We start from the raw sequence: 19782 nt of genomic DNA on the forward strand, positions 1-19782 counted from the left end.
CAAGATACCGCAAGTATGCCCATGGTTCGAGGCCAAATCGTTCTGCAGGATCTGGCTATTGGAAGGCCACTGGATCAGATACAGACATCATCAGTAGGAAGGGCAAAAAGATGGGAGTCAAGAAATCTCTTACTTTCTACTTAGGGGAACAACCAGGAGGAACTAAAACAATTTGGCTCATGGATGAATACAGGATTGATGAATTCCAGCAACCTATTAACCCTGAAAGCATGCTGGTGAGCTAAATTTATTTACTTCCAGTATCTAATATGTGCTTGCCTTTATTTGTTTCCTTTCCTTTACTTTTATTATCTTTTTCTTATTTTTGAATAAAATTGTTTTGGTGGAGATAACAGATTCTCCCACAATCAAGCCCATGCATCAAGCACATATAACAATAATGTCATTAATTCTGTTATTTTTAAATCGTGATTATTCAATGGACTAGCAGTAGCGTGGTCCAACATTATAATACATAATTTATATGACCTTTGTTCCTGTTTGTTATATTTATAAAATTAATTTTTCCTTGCATAACTATAATTTCTAATGTAGGAACACTGATAGGGAAGCACGTTAATTATGTGATCTCCTATAGAACTAGAGCTACATTTTCTTGTAATGGTTGTCAGCTGATCTTTCTCGATCAACTTAGAATTTTTCTTTTTTTCTTATTTCCTTTCTCTGTTGTAGTTGGATAGATGGGTTTTATGTCGAATACACTATGGGAGATCTGGATCTAGAGGTGCCACCTCTTCTCGTGGTGCCACAAACGAAAATGAAGCTGATAACATGATAGAGGACTCTCTTCTCGTGAGTGCTGAAGCTGATCAACCTGATAAGACAACAGATAATGCTCCTGCTTTGGCTGAAGTTGGAGTTGTTGAGCCGATAAACAGCATTTCTCTGGATCAGTTCAATCCATCGATCTTTGCCATGAATTCAGAAGCCGATCAAGCTGATGTGACCACAGATCATCCTCTTGCATTGCCAGAAGCTATACTTTCTGAGTCAAGAGACAACATTTTTCAAGACCAATTCAACCCATCAACTCTGGCGAATTTTGATGATAGTCCATGGGATTTCTTCGATCCTCTAGTAGCACCATCACATGATATCATGAATGATTTCAGTTTCACTTATCAAATATGTGGTGACTCAGCTGATCAATGTCTACCGTTCAATTCTGAACATTTAGACTTCGACTCTTCATGGACATATTGGATGGGTGAGGTTGACGATAATGCAAACTTACAAAAAAACAGTGTGGATGAGGCAAACACACAAGTACAACAATCTGGATTGGGTGACTCAACAATGACAACACAAGAGGAACAGGGCTTGGGCACCTCAACAATGGACACCCAAGAGCAACAGGGCTTGGGTAACTCAACAATGAACATCCAAAAGCAGCAAGGCTTCGGCAGCTCCGATGAAAACTCAAGAGCACCAGCCCAACGTGAAACACATTGATAATGAGATCCTGCAATATTTTCGTGATGATGCCAAGGACACTTCCATGCTTCAAAAGCCCATCTTGGTTACCTCAGAAACAAAGATAAAAATAGGTCGAGGGAAAATGAAAGACAATTTTGTCCCATTGAATCTTAGTTCGTCTTGTTTTGTTTATTTATTTTAGTTTCATCTTTTTTCTTTTCATGAAAGTATCCTTGCAAGTATGGAATGAGTATGCATTAATGCATGTTACTATTTGATACTACTGCATAAACTATCCTTGTTGGGAGGACTTGGTTGCACCATCATGGATATATCTATCATCTACACACATGCTTGTTAGATTCTGGTAATGAAATTAAATTTCATATTTTCAAGAAAAAGGAAATTATATCACGTCCATATGCTAATTCTCACTGACCCAATCTACCACATGAAAGTAATATAATTGCCTATTGGCCAAGGTGTCGAGAGTTCGAAATATGCAAATAGCCTCTCTGTACATTGATACGGGTTAGCAAGCTGTTAGCTTAGATATGGGTTGGAACCCTTCCCTCATCGGCTTGCCCTTGGAGGAGGACAAACGTTTTCATTCGGCACCAGCTTACTTAGGAGATGAACAGATAATAGTTGGGATATCTCTTTATTAAAAAAATAAAAAGCAAAAAAAAAGACTATTGGACTATAATTTAGTTGCTAACATAGATAGGAAAGATCATTTGACTCCATAGAAGCCCATTACCGGTCCCACATCCGAAATCCACTCTTGGATGACTTCTTGCAATATGAGCAAATTATGATGTTCCTAACTCACCTTCATAGTAGTATGGTAATTAGCAACCGCAAGTGGCTGAACTTTATCCTATCAACAGTATTCTCCCGGGTTCGCAATCACCACAATTTACAAAGCATTTAGAGGAAAGGGAACCAATCAGTTCAGAGGAAGCACTTCAAAATGAAGGTTTTCGACTCATGCGTAAAAAGATGGAAATAGAAACCAATTTGACATGATATAATCGTCTGTGAATTCAGGACCACAGTGATTAGATAGAAGCAAGCAGCTTTCTCCTGGATTTTTTCCACTGATGTTCACAAACAATTCAGATCTTCTGCAGTGCATGTGCACTGTAGAAGGCCATACAGCCCTCGATAAACACCATATCATCCATCTCGAAGACCGATTGCTATCGCAATTCTCAAGAAGCTCGCACTGGGTGCCAAACACAGCGCATCGTGACAGCCATCTGTCTTCAGGGCTGTACATACAGCCATCAACGATGCAGAACATGCACCGCAGATGAACCGGCTCCGTTCAACAAATTGATAGGTTGTGAGAATTAAAAACATATCCTACAGCCATAATGATAATGCAATGACATGAATCTATTCCCAAAATAATGGCATGCATCAAGAGTTTTTGAACTATAATGTGAGCTCAAGTGCAGTAATAAACATATCGCTGGTGCTTATCTTAAAACCTCAAAAAAATTTACATTATGGTAGCCATCATTGACATTGGTTGACCATCAGCATCCATCTCAGTATTTGGACAAAGGAATATTGCAGGGTCACCCTCTCGACGATATATAATATAACAGCACCCACTAGTACCGATGAATGAGTTTCTCACTGCCAAATGGAAACACTGAACCAGGGTAACACCCGTTAGTGAACATATGTGATAAGGGCTAAGAGCCACAATCAATACAATGGTTTTCTTCTGTCGTTATATCCGTGGGGCTATGAGTCTTTTCTGGAATCATACATGACCCTGCACCCCATTTTCTGACAACGTGATTTCAACTATCGAGCCTGCGATTCGAGTAACATATTTGTGGCCACATTGATGTCATTTCTAGCACGCAAGAGTGCCTGTCTGGCAGCATTGCTGTCAAAGCCCATGGATACTAATGTAGCAACAGAAGACTCCGGTGGCTCTGGAACAGGAGCATGCACAGAGGAAGGATAATTTCGCTGCACCAGACTCAAGGGCATGAGTGTGATTTGAAGTCATCAAATGATGTAAATAAGCATATCCCTCTTCAACAACTTACTTCAAAAATATATTGCTTTAAATATGAAAATTACATCCAACATAGAAAGGTCAAAATCACTAAATTTGCCAAAATAGAAACAAATGGGTCAAAATGTTTCCTTCCCTTGGAGTTCCTTTCAAGATGAGAAATTGCATGTTTGATAGAATGTATATTTGTGCTTCACCTTAATAATGTTTGTTGAGTCTATGAGAAATTTTCTTCAGTCAACTGTTTATAAAGATCTGATACTGGATAGAGAATCACACTCCAAATAGAAATAATGCTCTAAGAGCACGAAAAAAATAAAGGAAAAGAATAGAAACAGCCAAGAAAGGTATCGTTGCATTTGAAACCAGCTAAACCCTAGTAGGCCATAGCAAACTAAGCTGTGGTTCAGTTGGCAACCAGTTGTCCAGTTCAGTCCTCTAAATAATCTTAAATTTCACAACATCATAACTTGTTTTGAAGGCATGCCGAGACCGACTCCTTATAATCATCTTGGTCTCTTCAATCAAAATTAAAATTCCTGTATCATTAGGTGAGAAAATCATGATTAAAAAATACAAGTAAATCGAGAAATCTGCTGAGTTGGTTGAGTTACATAAACATGCATCAGCCGTGAATAGCTCTATGAGAATTCATCTTACCTTAACTAGGCCAGTTTTCAAGATAAGTGGGTAAATGGCCTTGCTCAGATGAGTTAGTTTTGTTCTTCATTTGCTGCTCTTGGCACCTTGCAGACCATTTGGAGCCAGCACTCTCAAAAATGGAGACAGATATAAACTTTAATGGAAAAATGATATAGATGCAGGGACACATTATTTAACATGGAACAGCACCTTGCATTTGTAGTTCACCGTCGGAAGAACGACAAATAAAGTAGGTCCTCATGGTATAACTGTAACTTATTAATGTAGCTTGATAGCATCACTTTATTTTTTTTTGGGTCCACTTGTAGCTTCAGGCTCAAAGAAAAAGGGTATCTGCGTAGGCTCCCGTTGCTATGGGGTTTTAAGAAGGTAAGGTTTATGCAGCCTTATCTCCATGTGTAAGGAGGTCGTTTCTATATTTCGAACCCATGGCACCTAGGTCACAATAAAGCAACCATACAATTGCACTAGAGCCCGCCCTCCAAAGATAAGGGCATCCTAATGCGTGAGGTTTCTTCCACTGTAAGGTATAGGACAGGTTAGATGTATTCAGCCTTAAAAAGAAGGTTTCCTTATTTCAAATCTGACACCCATGTCACAATGGAGCTACCTTATCACTGCTCCAAGGCTCACCCAGTAAATTAGATTCCACATTTTTTTGGCTTTCCAATGCATCTTTCAACACATGAATTTTGGACTTCATTTGAGCAAAGTAATGGCTCATGTTAAGGGACTTCATTTCTTGACCATCTTAAGTATGAATCACTAAACAATTCCCTTAATAGTTATCCTTACCAGGTCCTTTTATCTTAAAAGAAAATCAACAAGAGACAAGAATCTTACATTCAGCTGACTGAACTAGCTAATTTGATCCAAATAAGGTTATATCAAACTCCATCACTCCAATTCAACACTTATAACTCAAGAAACATTATTTTGCACTTCTTTAGCTCCAATTGATTCGAACATCCTTTTGCTTGTATGCAAATTCTTATGTGTCTAAGAAACTAAATTTGGTTTCTACTCGCCTTAGTTGAGCTAAAGTCAACTTTATCTCTCTATTAATAGGAAACCACCTATTACCCTCATCCAAACATTTTTAACTTTCATCTCTTTCAACATTTGATCCCTGTTCGCAATTTAGCACCAAGATGGAAAGAATCAAGATATTTATTTCAGCATATTGACAGATGTCAATTGTGATATAAAAATTCAAAGGCATTGTGAAATTGACTTGCATTGACCACCTATACTAGGTCAATGGCAATGCAGAAAGATTCAACGACATCATGATTATATTTGAAAAGAGTAGATGACGTCACCAAAGTTTGACATGAAAATTTGGCAACCAATAAGGTGGATAAAAAGACAAGTTATTGATCTGCTCATTACAAACTCATGACACAAAATCCAAGATAAAACAAGACTTGGTCCTGAAATGGGTGGTGGATGGGATTGACTTAACCTTTGCACTTCATGTCCATCTTTGGACTTCCAAAATGGATAGGATTGACCACAATAGGAAAGCTTTTTGTGGAAGGGAGAGGCGAAGATCAAAGATTTTTCATGCCTCGTGAATTGGAGTATTGTATGTAAATCTAAAGAAGAGGGTGGCTAAGGCATTCTTAATCTAAGTTCAACTTAATGTTGCTTGGTAAGTGGTGTTAGAGATTCACGATGGATGGAAAGATCTGATTATGGGAGTGTACTACCAAAGATGGAGATCTGAGCCAGGGAGAAAAAGAAGATCTTTGACTCTTTTTCTTGAATATGAAAGGTCTGTTAGGTGCTAGACCCTTTCGGGAGGGGTCTATTGATTTCCATGTAGATGGCAAGAAAGTCAAATTCTGGGAAGATGTCCAGTTGGGTGAAGTTGCATTTTATTTTATTCTATGGTCTCTACTGCCACATTCACAAGCAAGGAGTCTTATGGAAATCTCATAGGGATGGGAGGAGGCATAGTTGGAAGGTCGAGTTATGGTAGCCGTTATCGAAAAGAGGAATGGTAGAATGGGAGAATTTGCAGCATGTGTTGTTGACCATCCCTACTGAGGGTAGATTTCATGTACCATGGTGGACTATGCAGGATTCAAAAGTCAGTGAAGTCATTTTACAAGTTCCTTAATAGGGGAGGTCTACATTGTCCTTTATCTATGCAAATTTGGATATCAGCAGTGCTAGAGAAGAATAGGCATTTTCATGTGTCTACTGCTAAGAAGAGATTGCATATTGGTAATATGTTGGCCAAGAAGGGGAGGTCAATTAGCTGAGAACAAGGAAGATAGAACCACCCCAAACCGTCCACTTTGTGATGTATCAAGCTGTACTGGCAGCAAACCGGGTTGTGCCTGCAATGAAATCGAGAAACCGGCGAGGGAGGGGGAGAGGGAGAAGAAAAGTGAGGAAATGAGAGAGAGAGAGAGAGAGAGAGAGAGAGAGAGAGAGAGAGAGGGAAGGAGGGAGAGAAAGAGAGGGCGGAAGAGAGGGAGAGGGCGATATACTCTAATATTAATTCTTGTTTACAGGTCCAAGACCCATAACTCTGTTAAAAATATGGTGGCAAGCATTATTAAGATTTCTACTTGTGATACAAGTTTTAAATAAAATAGTAGAAATCTTATCAGCACCAAATGTATAAATATGAATATAAATTGGACAGCGCATTAGTTAAATAAATTAGAGATTAGTACATCTAAGAACCCATTGTAAAAAAAAAAAGAAAAAAATAAAAAGTTTTCAATGTCCTATAATTAGGAAACATAAAGCTAACTAACCTAAATGAGTAATCAAACTGATAGTAAAGTTGTCCTCTATTAGTAAAGAATAAGAAAACTTGCCTGTACTTGACGAGCAGCATAAGAAGGTACACTTCCTATTACATTCCTACTTGATGTTGTGCGTGATGAGCTTGTAGAAGAGGACATGAATAACCGCGAGAAAAATGATGCTACCATTTCTGGAAACTATAGAATCAAATTACACAATCAAGACAGGCAATAAAAGATCTAGTCGAAAATTACATATAACAGAAAATCAGACAATTTAGTGTCTGAAATCAACTTCTCATGGGACAACTTAAAAATCATAATCAAAGATAACAAGGTTATTGAATCTATTATTAGTACTCAGATTCATACATAATCTTCTCTCTTCAATGAAGCAAATCAAAAATTTAAATTGGTGTGGTAACAGCAAATGAATCTGTGGCTACCAAACAAATATTGTAGGCTAAAATAGACGCAGAGAAGGATTCAGATGGCTGATACTCTCGAAACAAAACTAGTATCTATGGTACGGGCATATGTTTTAAGCAAAATAATAAAGAAGGTCGCAATTAGAAACCTAGGAAAAAATATAGTCAAACTGAAGTTTCATTAAAAAACAAATATGTGTGCCTTGGTACCTTAAAAAGCAGTGTCACTTTAACAAAACAGTGAACACCAACTTGTATGCTATCAGACTGCCTAATTCTAAAGACAAGAAATGACTGGAATTGGAACCAGTTCCAACAACCATATGCATGAATAAGAAGGAACTAAAAGGTCAAGCAAGAAAGTGACATTCTAAGCATTTCAAAAACTATCTGTATGCTTACAAGAAAATGCACATTTATTTCTGCTTGGCTCTATAGCTGCTTTATTTTTTATATGTAATGAATCTGGGATGTGTAATTTTGAAACAAGTTCCTCACATATCAAGGAAAAGTAACATCATAAACAACTGTTTTGCATGCAAAATGCCTATCAGCCAGAAATGCCCAGACTGCCCTAGAAATGAATTAAATCATACAAAACAAGATATGATTAAAATTTAAGTCAACTATGACTAACCTGAACACCTAATCTGTAGAATCTAATATTCATAAAGAAACACACGCTTATTTGTCTAAGAAACTGTGGGCAAGACATGCATGTGTACACTGTCAAAAAGCCCCTCACATCACCATCCAATAAGATGCTCCCTTGTAAGACTTGAAAATTCTTCATGCTATATTTAAAGACAGAAGTCAAACAAATCAAATTCTTGACTGATTTGAAGGAGCATATGCGCATAATCCTGATCATCATTAACACGTAGCAAGGTTCAAAAACTCACTTTCAACTAGAGCTGATCACGAGCCTTCTGGCCCGCCCAGCCCGCCCAGCCCGGCCCGAAATTTTTCGGGCTTGGGCATTAAAAAAAGGCCCATGGGTCGGGCCTGGGCAAGAAAAGCGGCCCGATCAAAAAAATCGGGACGGGCCTGGTCGGGCCATTCTGGCCCATTTCCAGATTCCAAACAAAAAAAAAAAATCGGGCCTGTCGAGTCAGGCCTATCGGGTCGGGCCGGGCCTAGTCGGGCCATTCTGGCCCATTTCCAGATTCCAAACAAAAAAAAAAAAAATCGGGCCTGTCGAGTCAGGCCTATCGGGTCGACTCGAACCAGATTTATAAAGTCGGGTCGGGCCTGGACAAAAATTTAAGTCCGACAGTCGGGCCGGGCCGGGCCTGGGCATAGCCATCGGGCCTAATTTCTGCTGTAGAGCCCGGTCCGAGCCCGAGCCAGGCCCGGCCCGGATTTTGATCAGCTCTATTTTCAACCTCAGGTATCCCGAGGAGATTTGTTTTATTGTAGTTTTGGCGATTTTCACACTTTTTCTCCAACCTGTAGAGTTTTGATCATGGAGAAACCAAAACTGAAGATTGAAAAATATAAAATTAATATCTACTTACTATTTAAAAATGATAGCTTTGAAAATAGGGAATATTCGCTCTTGATTCTCTGTCATTTTTTATACCAAGAATAACCTCCCATTTATGTACACTATATGTAAAAATGACAGTTCTGAAATCAAGAAATATTCTCTCTTGATTTTGTCTTTCAATTTTTATGCCAAGAACACCCCTCCTATTTATCTTAAGCATACGCCCTTACCCAGTTTCTCTCCGTTTACTATCACACATGCTCTTTGCTTCTTTCCAATCAGATCAAACTTCTTTTTATAGAACTCGCAAATAGACTGGACTCCGTCTCTTTCTCTAATTTGACTCCAAAACCACCAACTGCTCTGGAATATTGCCTACAAACCCCCTCCGCATCCTGTTTCCACCCTCCCCCTCTTCCTCAAAATGCTCGCCTCCGGCCTCCGGCCTCCTCGACCTCGGCCGCCAGCTCCACACCATGCTCCTAAAGGCCGGTCTTTTCTTCGCAGATGCTGTGAGGATCCGTGCGGGCATGTGTTTAGTTCCACATCGGTTATTCGTTGGGTAGATCTTGGGTACTTATACAGGATCAAGAAACCCAAATAATACCTTCCGGTTAGCCATTTTGGATGAGATCTTGGGTTGTTACAAATGGTATCAGAACGGATCCGGCCCATAACCTATGTGGACTAGATGACACTGCAGCACGGATCCATTGGGGTTGACTACGGGCCAATCCTAGTGTTTGTGATTAGATTTGAATAGATTTGAACCCTTAGCCTGACAAGGATGTCTGGGCTTGAATGAGGGGAGTATGTGAGGATCCGTGCGGGCATGTGTTTAGTCCCACATCGGTTATTCGTTAGGTAGATCTTGGATACTTATACAGAATCAAGGAATCCAAATAATATTTTTCGGCTAGCCATTTTGGATGAGGTATTGGGTTTTTAGTCCTCCATGCTACCTCCTCTTGACAAAATTACCCATAGAAGTGCCGTGATCCACAATCCCTACACGGGCTCAAAACGGGCTTTTGGACAAAGCTTTGGAAGAAAAGTCGATGCCAGCAGCTGACCGAGTCGGAGGAGAACTGGGCGTTGGACACTCGCCAACTTGGACGCCAGCCAAGCGTGCACACGTGGCCATGGGATCAGGCACATAGCCGTTCGACCGTTAGTAGCACTTCTAGCAAAAATAGGAAACCGAATAAAACAGGAATCCTCTTTTTATTCGGAAGTCCTCCTCTCTCTCTCTCTCTTCCTCTCCCTCTCTTATTATATACCGCTCTTCTTTCCTCGGCCAGACCTGCTGTGTTAACGCAACTAGCCTCCGGTCGTCGTCTTGCCTCTCTTCTCTTCTAAAGAATCCCTTCAGCTCACGCCTCTTTCATATATAGATTCTAGCAATGGAAACTGGAATTTCCTCCGAATATGACCAACCTCCATACACTGCTGGCGTTAGGTTTACTCCCGAGGACGAGGAGCTCATACAATACTATCTACTAGTCAAGATTAATGGGCGAAAACTTCCATGTGATCTCATCAAAGAAGAAAACGTATATGCCTACAATCCAGAAGAGCTCGCAGGTAACGTTCTCTTATCTTTTATGTTTTATTAGTTGCAGCAACCATGCTGAATTGCCCATAAGTAAAGCTCAGATCAGATTGCAACATATTTCTCCTACATGATGTCTTCTTGAGTTTAGGAGAATATAATTCTTTTTGTTTTTTTAATTAAGATTTGTTTTTTTTTCTTTTTGGTTCAAGACGGGGATCGAGGAAGCACCTGCTATTATATTGTTTTAGAAAAGAACAGGGTTATTTAAATAAGTTGTCGAGATTGCAACCATCCTGTTATTTCCGCTGATGCTTTATCAGCTAAGCTAATGCATGCATCAGGATGTCACCCCCTACTACTCTCGCCCAAGCCCCACATTATGATTATCTAAGAACAAATACTTGAAGATGACTAAAACCCATAATCTTCGCTTGTTAGGAAAAAGGGTGTGAAACACTTCCTTGAACTTCATGGGAAAACTAATCCAGATGAAAAAAAAGTTAGTGTTCAGAGTGGGATTTGTATCGCAACTCATTGAAAAATTTATTGATCGCATCCATGAAAACTGGTACGTACTTAGATTAATATGATTATGTGTTTTAGCTATAATAAAAAAATAATGCTAAGGAAATATTTAGATCCAGTTGAGATCTAATCATAATCTTCTCCTTGATGTATTTTGTTCAGAACATTAAGGAAAAAAATTCCTGCCATATATGATGAGCCGCATCCTACTTATTTACACATTATTATTGATACAGAAACATTGAACTTTGCAGAAAGATATGATGAGCAGTTCGGAGGCAATTGGTACTTCCTTACTCCAAGATACCGCAAGTATGCCCATGGTTCGAGGCCAAATCGTTCTGCAGGATCTGGCTATTGGAAGGCCACTGGATCAGATACAGACATCATCAGTAGGAAGGGCAAAAAGATGGGAGTCAAGAAATCTCTTACTTTCTACTTAGGGGAACAACCAGGAGGAACTAAAACAATTTGGCTCATGGATGAATACAGGATTGATGAATTCCAGCAACCTATTAACCCTGAAAGCATGCTGGTGAGCTAAATTTATTTACTTCCAGTATCTAATATGTGCTTGCCTTTATTTGTTTCCTTTCCTTTACTTTTATTATCTTTTTCTTATTTTTGAATAAAATTATTTTGGTGGAGATAACAGATTCTCCCACAATCAAGCCCATGCATCAAGCACATATAACAATAATGTCATTAATTCTGTTATTTTTAAATCGTGATTATTCAATGGACTAGCAGTAGCGTGGTCCAACATTATAATACATAATTTATATGACATTTGTTCCTGTCTGTTATATTTATAAATTAATTTTTCCTTGCATAACTATAATTTCTAATGTAGGAACACTGATAGGGAAGCATGTTAATTATGAGATCTCCTATAGAACTAGAGCTACATTTTCTTGTAATGGTTGTCAGCTGATCTTTCTCGATCAACTTAGAATTTTTCTTTTTTTCTTATTTCCTTTCTCTGTTGTAGTTGGATAGATGGGTTTTATGTCGAATACACTATGGGAGATCTGGATCTAGAGGTGCCACCTCTTCTCGTGGTGCCACAAACGAAAATGAAGCTGATAACATGATAGAGGACTCTCTTCTCGTGAGTGCTGAAGCTGATCAACCTGATAAGACAACAGATAATGCTCCTGCTTTGGCTGAAGTTGGAGTTGTTGAGCCGATAAACAGCATTTCTCTGGATCAGTTCAATCCATCGATCTTTGCCATGAATTCAGAAGCCGATCAAGCTGATGTGACCCCAGATAATCCTCTTGCATTGCCAGAAGCTGTACTTTCTGAGTCAAGAAACAACATTTTTCAAGACCAATTCAACCCATCAACTCTGGCGAATTTTGATGATAGTCCATGGAATTTCTTCGATCCTCTAGCAGCACCATCACATGATATCATGAATGATTTCAGTTTCACTTATCAAATATGTGGTGACTCAGCTGATCAATGTCTACCGTTCAATTCTGAACATTTAGACTTCGACTCTTCATGGACAGATTGGATGGGTAAGGTTGACGATAATGCAAACTTACAAAAAAACAGTGTGGATGAGGCAAACACACAAGTACAACAATCTGGATTGGGTGACTCAACAATGACAACACAAGAGCAACAGGGCTTGGGCACCTCAACAATGGACACCCAAGAGCAACAGGGCTTGGGTAACTCAACAATGAACATCCAAAAGCAGCAAGGCTTCGGCGGCTCCGATGAAAACTCAAGAGCACCAGCCCAACGTGAAACACATTGATAATGAGATCCTGCAATATTTTCGTGATGATGTCAAGGACACTTCCATGCTTCAAAAGCCCATCTTGGTTACCTCAGAAACAAAGATAAAAATAGGTAGAGGGAAAATGAAAGACAATTTTGTCCCATTGAATCTTAGTTCGTCTTGTTTTGTTTATTTATTTTTAGTTTAATCTTTTTTCTTTTCATGAAAGTATCCTTGCAAGTATGGAATGAGTATGCATTAATGCATGTTACTATTTGATACTACTGCATAAACTATCCTTGTTGGGAGGACTCGGTTGCACCATCATGGATATATCTGTCATCTACACACATGCTTGTTAGATTCTGGTAATGAAATTAAATTTCATATTTTCAAGAAAAAGGAAATTATATCACGTCCATATGCTAATTCTCACTGACCCAATCTACCACATGAAAGTAATATAATTGCCTACTGACCAAAGTGTCGAGAGTTCGAAATATGCAAATAGCCTCTCTGTACATTGATACGGGTTAGCAAGCTGTTAGCTTAGATATGGGTTGGAACCCTTCCCTCATCGGCTTGCCCTTAGAGGAGGACAAACGTTTTCATTCGGCACCAGCTTACTTAGGAGATGAACAGATAATAGTTGGGATATCTCTTTATTAAAAAAATAAAAAGCAAAAAAAAAAAGACTATTGGACTATAATTTAGTTGCCAACATAGATAGGAAAGATCATTTGACTCCATAGAAGCCCCTTACTGGTCCCACATCGGAAATCCACTCTTGGATGACTTCTTGCAATATGAGCAAATTATGATGTTCCTAACTCACCTTCATAGTAGCATGGTAATTAGCAGCCGCAAGTGGCTGAACTTTATCCTCTCAACAGTATTCTCCCAGGTTCGCAATCACCACAATTTACAAAGCATTTAGAGGAAAGGGAACCAATCAGTTCAGAGGAAGCACTTCAAAATGAAGGTTTTCGACTCATGCGTAAAAAGATGGAAATAGAAACCAATTTGACATGATATAATCGTCTGTGAATTCAGGACCACAGTGATTAGATAGAAGCAAGCAGCTTTCTCCTGGATTTTTTTCACTGATGTTCACAAACAATTCAGATCTTCTGCAGTGCTTGTGCACTGTAGAAGGCCATACAGCCCTCGATAAACACCATATCATCCATCTCGAAGACCGATTACTATCGCAATTCTCAAGAAGCTCGCACTGGGTGCCAAACACAGCGCATCGTGACAGCCATCTGTCTTCAGGGCTGTACATACAGCCATCAACGATGCAAAACATGCACCGCAGATGAACCGGCTCCGTTCAACAAATTGATAGGTTGTGAGAATTAAAAACATATCCTACAGCCATAATGATAATGCAATGACATGAATCTATTCCCAAAATAATGGCATGCATCAAGAGTTTTTGAACTATAATGTGAGCTCAAGTGCAGTAACAAACATGTCGCTGGTGCTTATCTTAAAACCTCAAAAAAATTTACATTATGGTAGCCATCATTGACATTGGTTGACCATCAGCATCCATCTCAGTATTTGGACAAAGGAATATTGCAGGGTCACCCTCTCGACGATATATAATATAACAGCACCCACTAGTACCGATGAATGAGTTTCTCACTGCCAAATGGAAACACTGAACCAGGGTAACACCCGTTAGTGAACATATGTGATAAGGGCTAAGAGCCACAATCAATACAATGGTTTTCTTCTGTCGTTATATCCGTGGGGCTATGAGTCTTTTCTGGAATCATACATGACCCTGCACCCCATTTTCTGACAACGTGATTTCAACTATCGAGCCTGCGATTCGAGTAACATATTTGTGGCCACATTGATGTCATTTCTAGCACGCAAGAGTGCCTGTCTGGCAGCATTGCTGTCAAAGCCCATGGATACTAATGTAGCAACAGAAGACTCCGGTGGCTCTGGAACAGGAGCATGCACAGAGGAAGGATAATTTCGCTGCACCAGACTCAAGGGCATGAGTGTGATTTGAAGTCATCAAATGATGTAAATAAGCATATCCCTCTTCAACAACTTACTTCAAAAATATATTGCTTTAGATATGAAAATTACATCCAACATAGAAAGGTCAAAATCACTAAATTTGCCAAAATAGAAACAAATGGGTCAAAATGTTTCCTTCCCTTGGAGTTCCTTTTAAGATGAGAAATTGCATGTTCTGATAGAATGTATATTTGTGCTTCACCTTAATAATGTTAGTTGAGTCTATGAGAAATTTTCTTCAGTCAACTGTTTATAAAGATCTGATACTGGGTAGAGAATCACGCTCCAAATAGAAATAATGCTCTAAGAGCACGAAAAAAATAAAGGAAAAGAATAGAAACAGCCAAGAAAGGTATCGTTGCATTTGAAACCAGCTAAACCCTAGTAGGCCATAGCAAAATAAGCTGTGGTTCAGTTGGCAACCAGTTGTCCAGTTCAGTCCTCTAAATAATCTTAAATTCCACAACATCATAGCTTGTTTTGAAGGCATGCCTAGACCGACTCCTTATAATCATCTTGGTCTCTTCAATCAAAATTAAAATTCCTGTATCACTAGGTGAGAAAATCATGATTAAAAAATACAAGTAAATCGAGAAATCTGCTGAGTTGGTTGAGTTACATAAACATGCTTAAGCCGTGAATAGCTCTATGAGAATTCATCTTACCTTAACTAGGCCAGTTTTCAAGATAAGTGGGTAAATGGACTTCCTCAGATGAGTTAGTTTTGTTCTTCATTTGCTGCTCTTGGCACCTTGCAGACCATTTGGAGCCAGCACTCTCAAAAATGGAGGCAGATATAAACTTTAATGGAAAAATGATATAGATGCAGGGACACATTATTTAACATGGAACAGCACCTTGCATTTGTAGTTCACCGTTGGAAGAACGACAAATAAAGTAGGTCCTCATGGTATAACTGTAACTTATTAATGTAGCTTGATAGCATCACTTTATTTTTTTTTGGGTCCACTTGTAGCTTCAGGCTCAAAGAAAAAGGGTATCCGCGTAGGCTCCCGTCACTATGGGGTTTCAAGAGGGTAAGGTTTATGCAGCCTTATCCCCATATGTAGGGAGGTCGTTTCTATATTTCGAACCCATGGCACCTAGGTCACAATAAAGCAACCATACAATTGCACTAGAGCCCGCCCTCCAAAGATAAGGGCATCCTAATGCGTGAGGTTCCTTCCACTGTAAGGTATAGGACAGGTTAGATGTATGCAGCCTTAAAAAGAAGGTTTCCTTATTTCAAATCTGACACTAATGTCACAATGGAGCTACCTTACCACTGCTCCAAGGCTCACCCAGTAAATTAGATTCCACATTTTTTTGGCTTTCCAATGCATCTTTCAACACATGAATTTTGGACTTCATTTGAGTAAAGTAATGGCTCATGTTAAGGGGCTGTAAACACCCACTTAGGTCACATAATAGACATGAATGGTACATTTTATGAGCAAAGGAGCATCAACCTTAGAAGTGAGATTATCTAGACTTAAAAGGAACAATCATACAATATAAGGGCCTAAGAAATAGGGATTAGTCAGGAGGGAATAACAAGGATGGTCCATCGCCTAATTCTTGTTGAAGGGGTCAAGTGCACCTTATCTCTCATTTCTGGTCCATCCCTTGGGTCATATAAGTTGAACATCAATAAAACCAAAAGCTTCGAAACCCTATATTTAGCTCACTAAAACAATACAAGAAAATTATCATATTTTCATTTCTTGACCATCTTAAGTATGAATCACTAAACAATTCCCTTAATAGTTATCCTTACCAGGTCCTTTTATCTTAAAAGAAAATCAACAAGAGACAAGAATCTTACATTCAGCTGACTGAACTAGCTAATTTGATCCAAATAAGGTTATATCAAACTCCATCACTCCAATTCAACACTTATAACTCAAGAAACATTATTTTGTGCTTCTTTAGTCCCAATTGATTCGAACATCCTTTTGCTTGTATGCAAATTCTTATGTGTCTAAGAAAGTAAATTTGGTTTCTACTCGCCTTAGTTGAGCTAAAGTCAACTTTATCTCTCTATTAATAGGAAACCACCTATTACCCTCATCCAAACATTTTTAACTTTCATCTCTTTCAACATTTGATCCCTGAATTCGCAATTTAGCACCAAGATGGAAAGAATCAAGATTTTATTTCAGCATATTGACAGATGTCAATTGTGATATAAAAATTCAAAGGCATTGTGAAATTGACTTGCATTGACCACCTATACTAGGTCAATGGCAATGCAGAAAGATTCAACTACATCATGATTATATTTGAAAAGAGTAGATGAGGTCACCAAAGTTTGACATGAAAATTTGGCAACCAATAAGGTGGATAAAAAGACAAGTTATTGATCTGCTCATTGCAAACTCATGACACAAAATCCAAGATAAAACAAGACTTGGTCCTGAAATGGGTGGTGGATGGGATTGACTTAACCTTTGCACTTCATGTCCATATTTGGATTTCCAAAATGGATAGGATTGACCATAATAGGAGAGCTTTTTGTGGAAGGGAGAGGCGAAGATCAAAGATTTTTCATGCCTCGTGAATTGGAGTATTGTATGTAAATCTAAAGAAGAGGGTGGCTAAGGCATTCTTAATCTAAGTTCAACTTAATGTTGCTTGGTAAGTGGTGTTAGAGATTCACGATGGATGGAAAGATCTGATTATGGGAGTGTACCACCGAAGATGGAGATCTGAGCCAGGGAGAAAAAGAAGATCTTCGACTCTTTTTCTTGAATCTGAAAGGTCGGTGCTAGACCCCTTCGGGAGGGGTCTATCGATTTCCATGTAGATGGCAAGAAAGTCAAATTCTGGGAAGATGTCCAGTTGGGTGAAGTTGCATTTTTAATTTTATTCTATGGTATCTACTGCCACATTCACAAGCAAGGAGTCTTACGAAAATCTCATAGGGATGGGAGGAGGCATAGTTGGAAGGTCGATTTATGGTAGCCGTCATCGAAAAGAGGAATGGTAGAATGGGAGAATTTGCAGCATGTGTTGGTGACCATCCCTACTGAGGGTAGATTTCATGTACCATGGTGGACTATGGAGGCTTCAAAAGTCAGTGAAGTCATTTTACAAGTTCCTTAATAGGGGAGGTCTACATTGTCCTTTATCTATGCAAATTTGGATATCAGCAGTGCTAGAGAAGAATAGGCATTTTCATGTGTCTACTGCTAAGAAGAGATTGCATATTGGTAATATGTTGGCCAAGAAGGGGAGGTCAATTAGCTGAGAACAAGGAAGATAGAACCACCCCAAACCGTCCACTTTGGGATGTATCAAGCCGTACTGGCAGCAAACCGGGTTGTGCCTGCAATGAAATCGAGAAACCGGCGAGGGAGGGGGAGAGGGAGAAGAAAAGTGAGGAAATGAGAGAGAGAGAGAGAGAGAGAGAGAGAGAGAGGGAAGGAGGGAGAGAGAGAGGGCGGAAGAGAGGGAGAGGGCGATATACTCTAATATTAATTCTTGTTTACAGGTCCAAGACCCATAACTCTGTTAAAAATATGGTGGCAAGCATTATTAAGATTTCTACTTGTGATACAAGTTTTAAATAAAATAGTAGAAATCTTATCAGCACCAAATGTATAAATATGAATATAAATTGGACAGCGCATTAGTTAAATAAATTAGAGATTAGTACATCTAAGAACCCATTGTAAAAAAAAAAGAAAAAGAAATAAAAAGTTTTCAATGTCCTATAATTAGGAAACATAAAGCTAACTAACCTAAATGAGTAATCAAACTGACAGTAAAGTTGTCCTCTATTAGTAAAGAATAAGAAAACTTGCCTGTACTTGACGAGCAGCATAAGAAGGTACACTTCCTATTACATTCCTACTTGATGTTGTGCGTGATGAGCTTGTAGAAGAGGACATGAATAACCATGAGAAAAATGATGCTACCATTTCTGGAAACTGTAGAATCAAATTACACAATCAAGACAGGCAATAAAAGATCTAGTCGAAAATTACATATAACAGAAAATCAGACAATTTAGTGTCTGAAATCAACTTCTCATGGGACAACTTAAAAATCATAATCAAAGATAACAAGGTTATTGAATCTATTATTAGTACTCAGATTCATACATAATCTTCTCTCTTCAATGAAGCAAATCAAAAATTTAAATTGGTGTGGTAACAGCAAATGAATCTGTGGCTACCAAACAAATATTGTAGGCTAAAATAGACGCAGAGAAGGATTCAGATGGCTGATACTCTCGAAACAAAACTAGTATCTATGGTACGGGCATATGTTTTAAGCAAAATAATAAAGAAGGTCGCAATTAGAAACCTAGGAAAAAATATAGTCAAACTGAAGTTTCATTAAAAAACAAATATGTGTGCCTTGGTACCTTAAAAAGCAGTGTCACTTTAACAAAACAGTGAACACCAACTTGTATGCTATCAGACTGCCTAATTCTAAAGACAAGAAATGACTGGAATTGGAACCAGTTCCAACAACCATATGCATGAATAAGAAGGAACTAAAAGGTCAAGCAAGAAAGTGACATTCTAAGCATTTCAAAAACTATCTGTATGCTTACAAGAAAATGCACATTTATTTCTGCTTGGCTCTATAGCTGCTTTATTTTTTATATGTAATGAATCTGGGATGTGTAATTTTGAAACAAGTTCCTCACATATCAAGGAAAAGTAACATCATAAACAACTGTTTTGCATGCAAAATGCCTATCAGCCAGAAATGCCCAGACTGCCCTAGAAATGAATTAAATCATACAAAGCAAGATATGATTAAAATTTAAGTCAACTATGACTAACCTGAACACCTAATCTGTAGAATCTAATATTCATAAAGAAACACACGCTTATTTGTCTAAGAAACTGTGGGCAAGACATGCATGTGTACACTGTCAAAAAGCCCCTTACATCACCATCCAATAAGATGCTCCCTTGTAAGACTTGGAAATTCTTCATGCTATATTTAAAGACAGAAGTCAAACAAATCAAATTCTTGACTGATTTGAAGGAGCATATGCGCATAATCCTGATCATCGTTAACACGTAGCAAGGTTCAAAAACTCACTTTCAACTAGAACTGATCACGAGCCTTCCGGCCCGCCCAG

General features: G+C 38.7%; 1 protein-coding gene across 2 annotated transcripts in view; it reads right to left on the reverse strand.

Moving 5' to 3' along the window:
* Positions 1-2828: 2828 nt before the first annotated feature.
* The window catches only part of LOC103713282 (rhomboid-like protein 20), a 35029-nt gene continuing 18075 nt past the window's right edge, over positions 2829-19782 (reverse strand). The window contains exons 7-8 of one of the 2 annotated variants that reach the window (XM_088715270.2): positions 6979-7104; positions 2829-3429 (exon numbers count right to left, since the gene is read on the reverse strand). In XM_088715270.2, coding sequence (XP_088571396.1) covers positions 3259-3429; positions 6979-7104 — 297 coding nt within the window. In that variant the 3' untranslated portion in view covers positions 2829-3258. Of the gene's footprint in view, positions 3430-6978; positions 7105-14045; positions 14634-18484; positions 18611-19782 lie in introns of those variants that run through there. The other variant, XM_039119360.3, reaches the window with a different exon arrangement.

Source organism: Phoenix dactylifera, chromosome 2 (assembly GCF_051530095.1).
Source record: "Phoenix dactylifera cultivar Ajwa chromosome 2, Ajwa_hap1_PhDact_Kaust_v1.1, whole genome shotgun sequence".
NCBI lineage: Eukaryota > Viridiplantae > Streptophyta > Magnoliopsida > Arecales > Arecaceae > Phoenix > Phoenix dactylifera.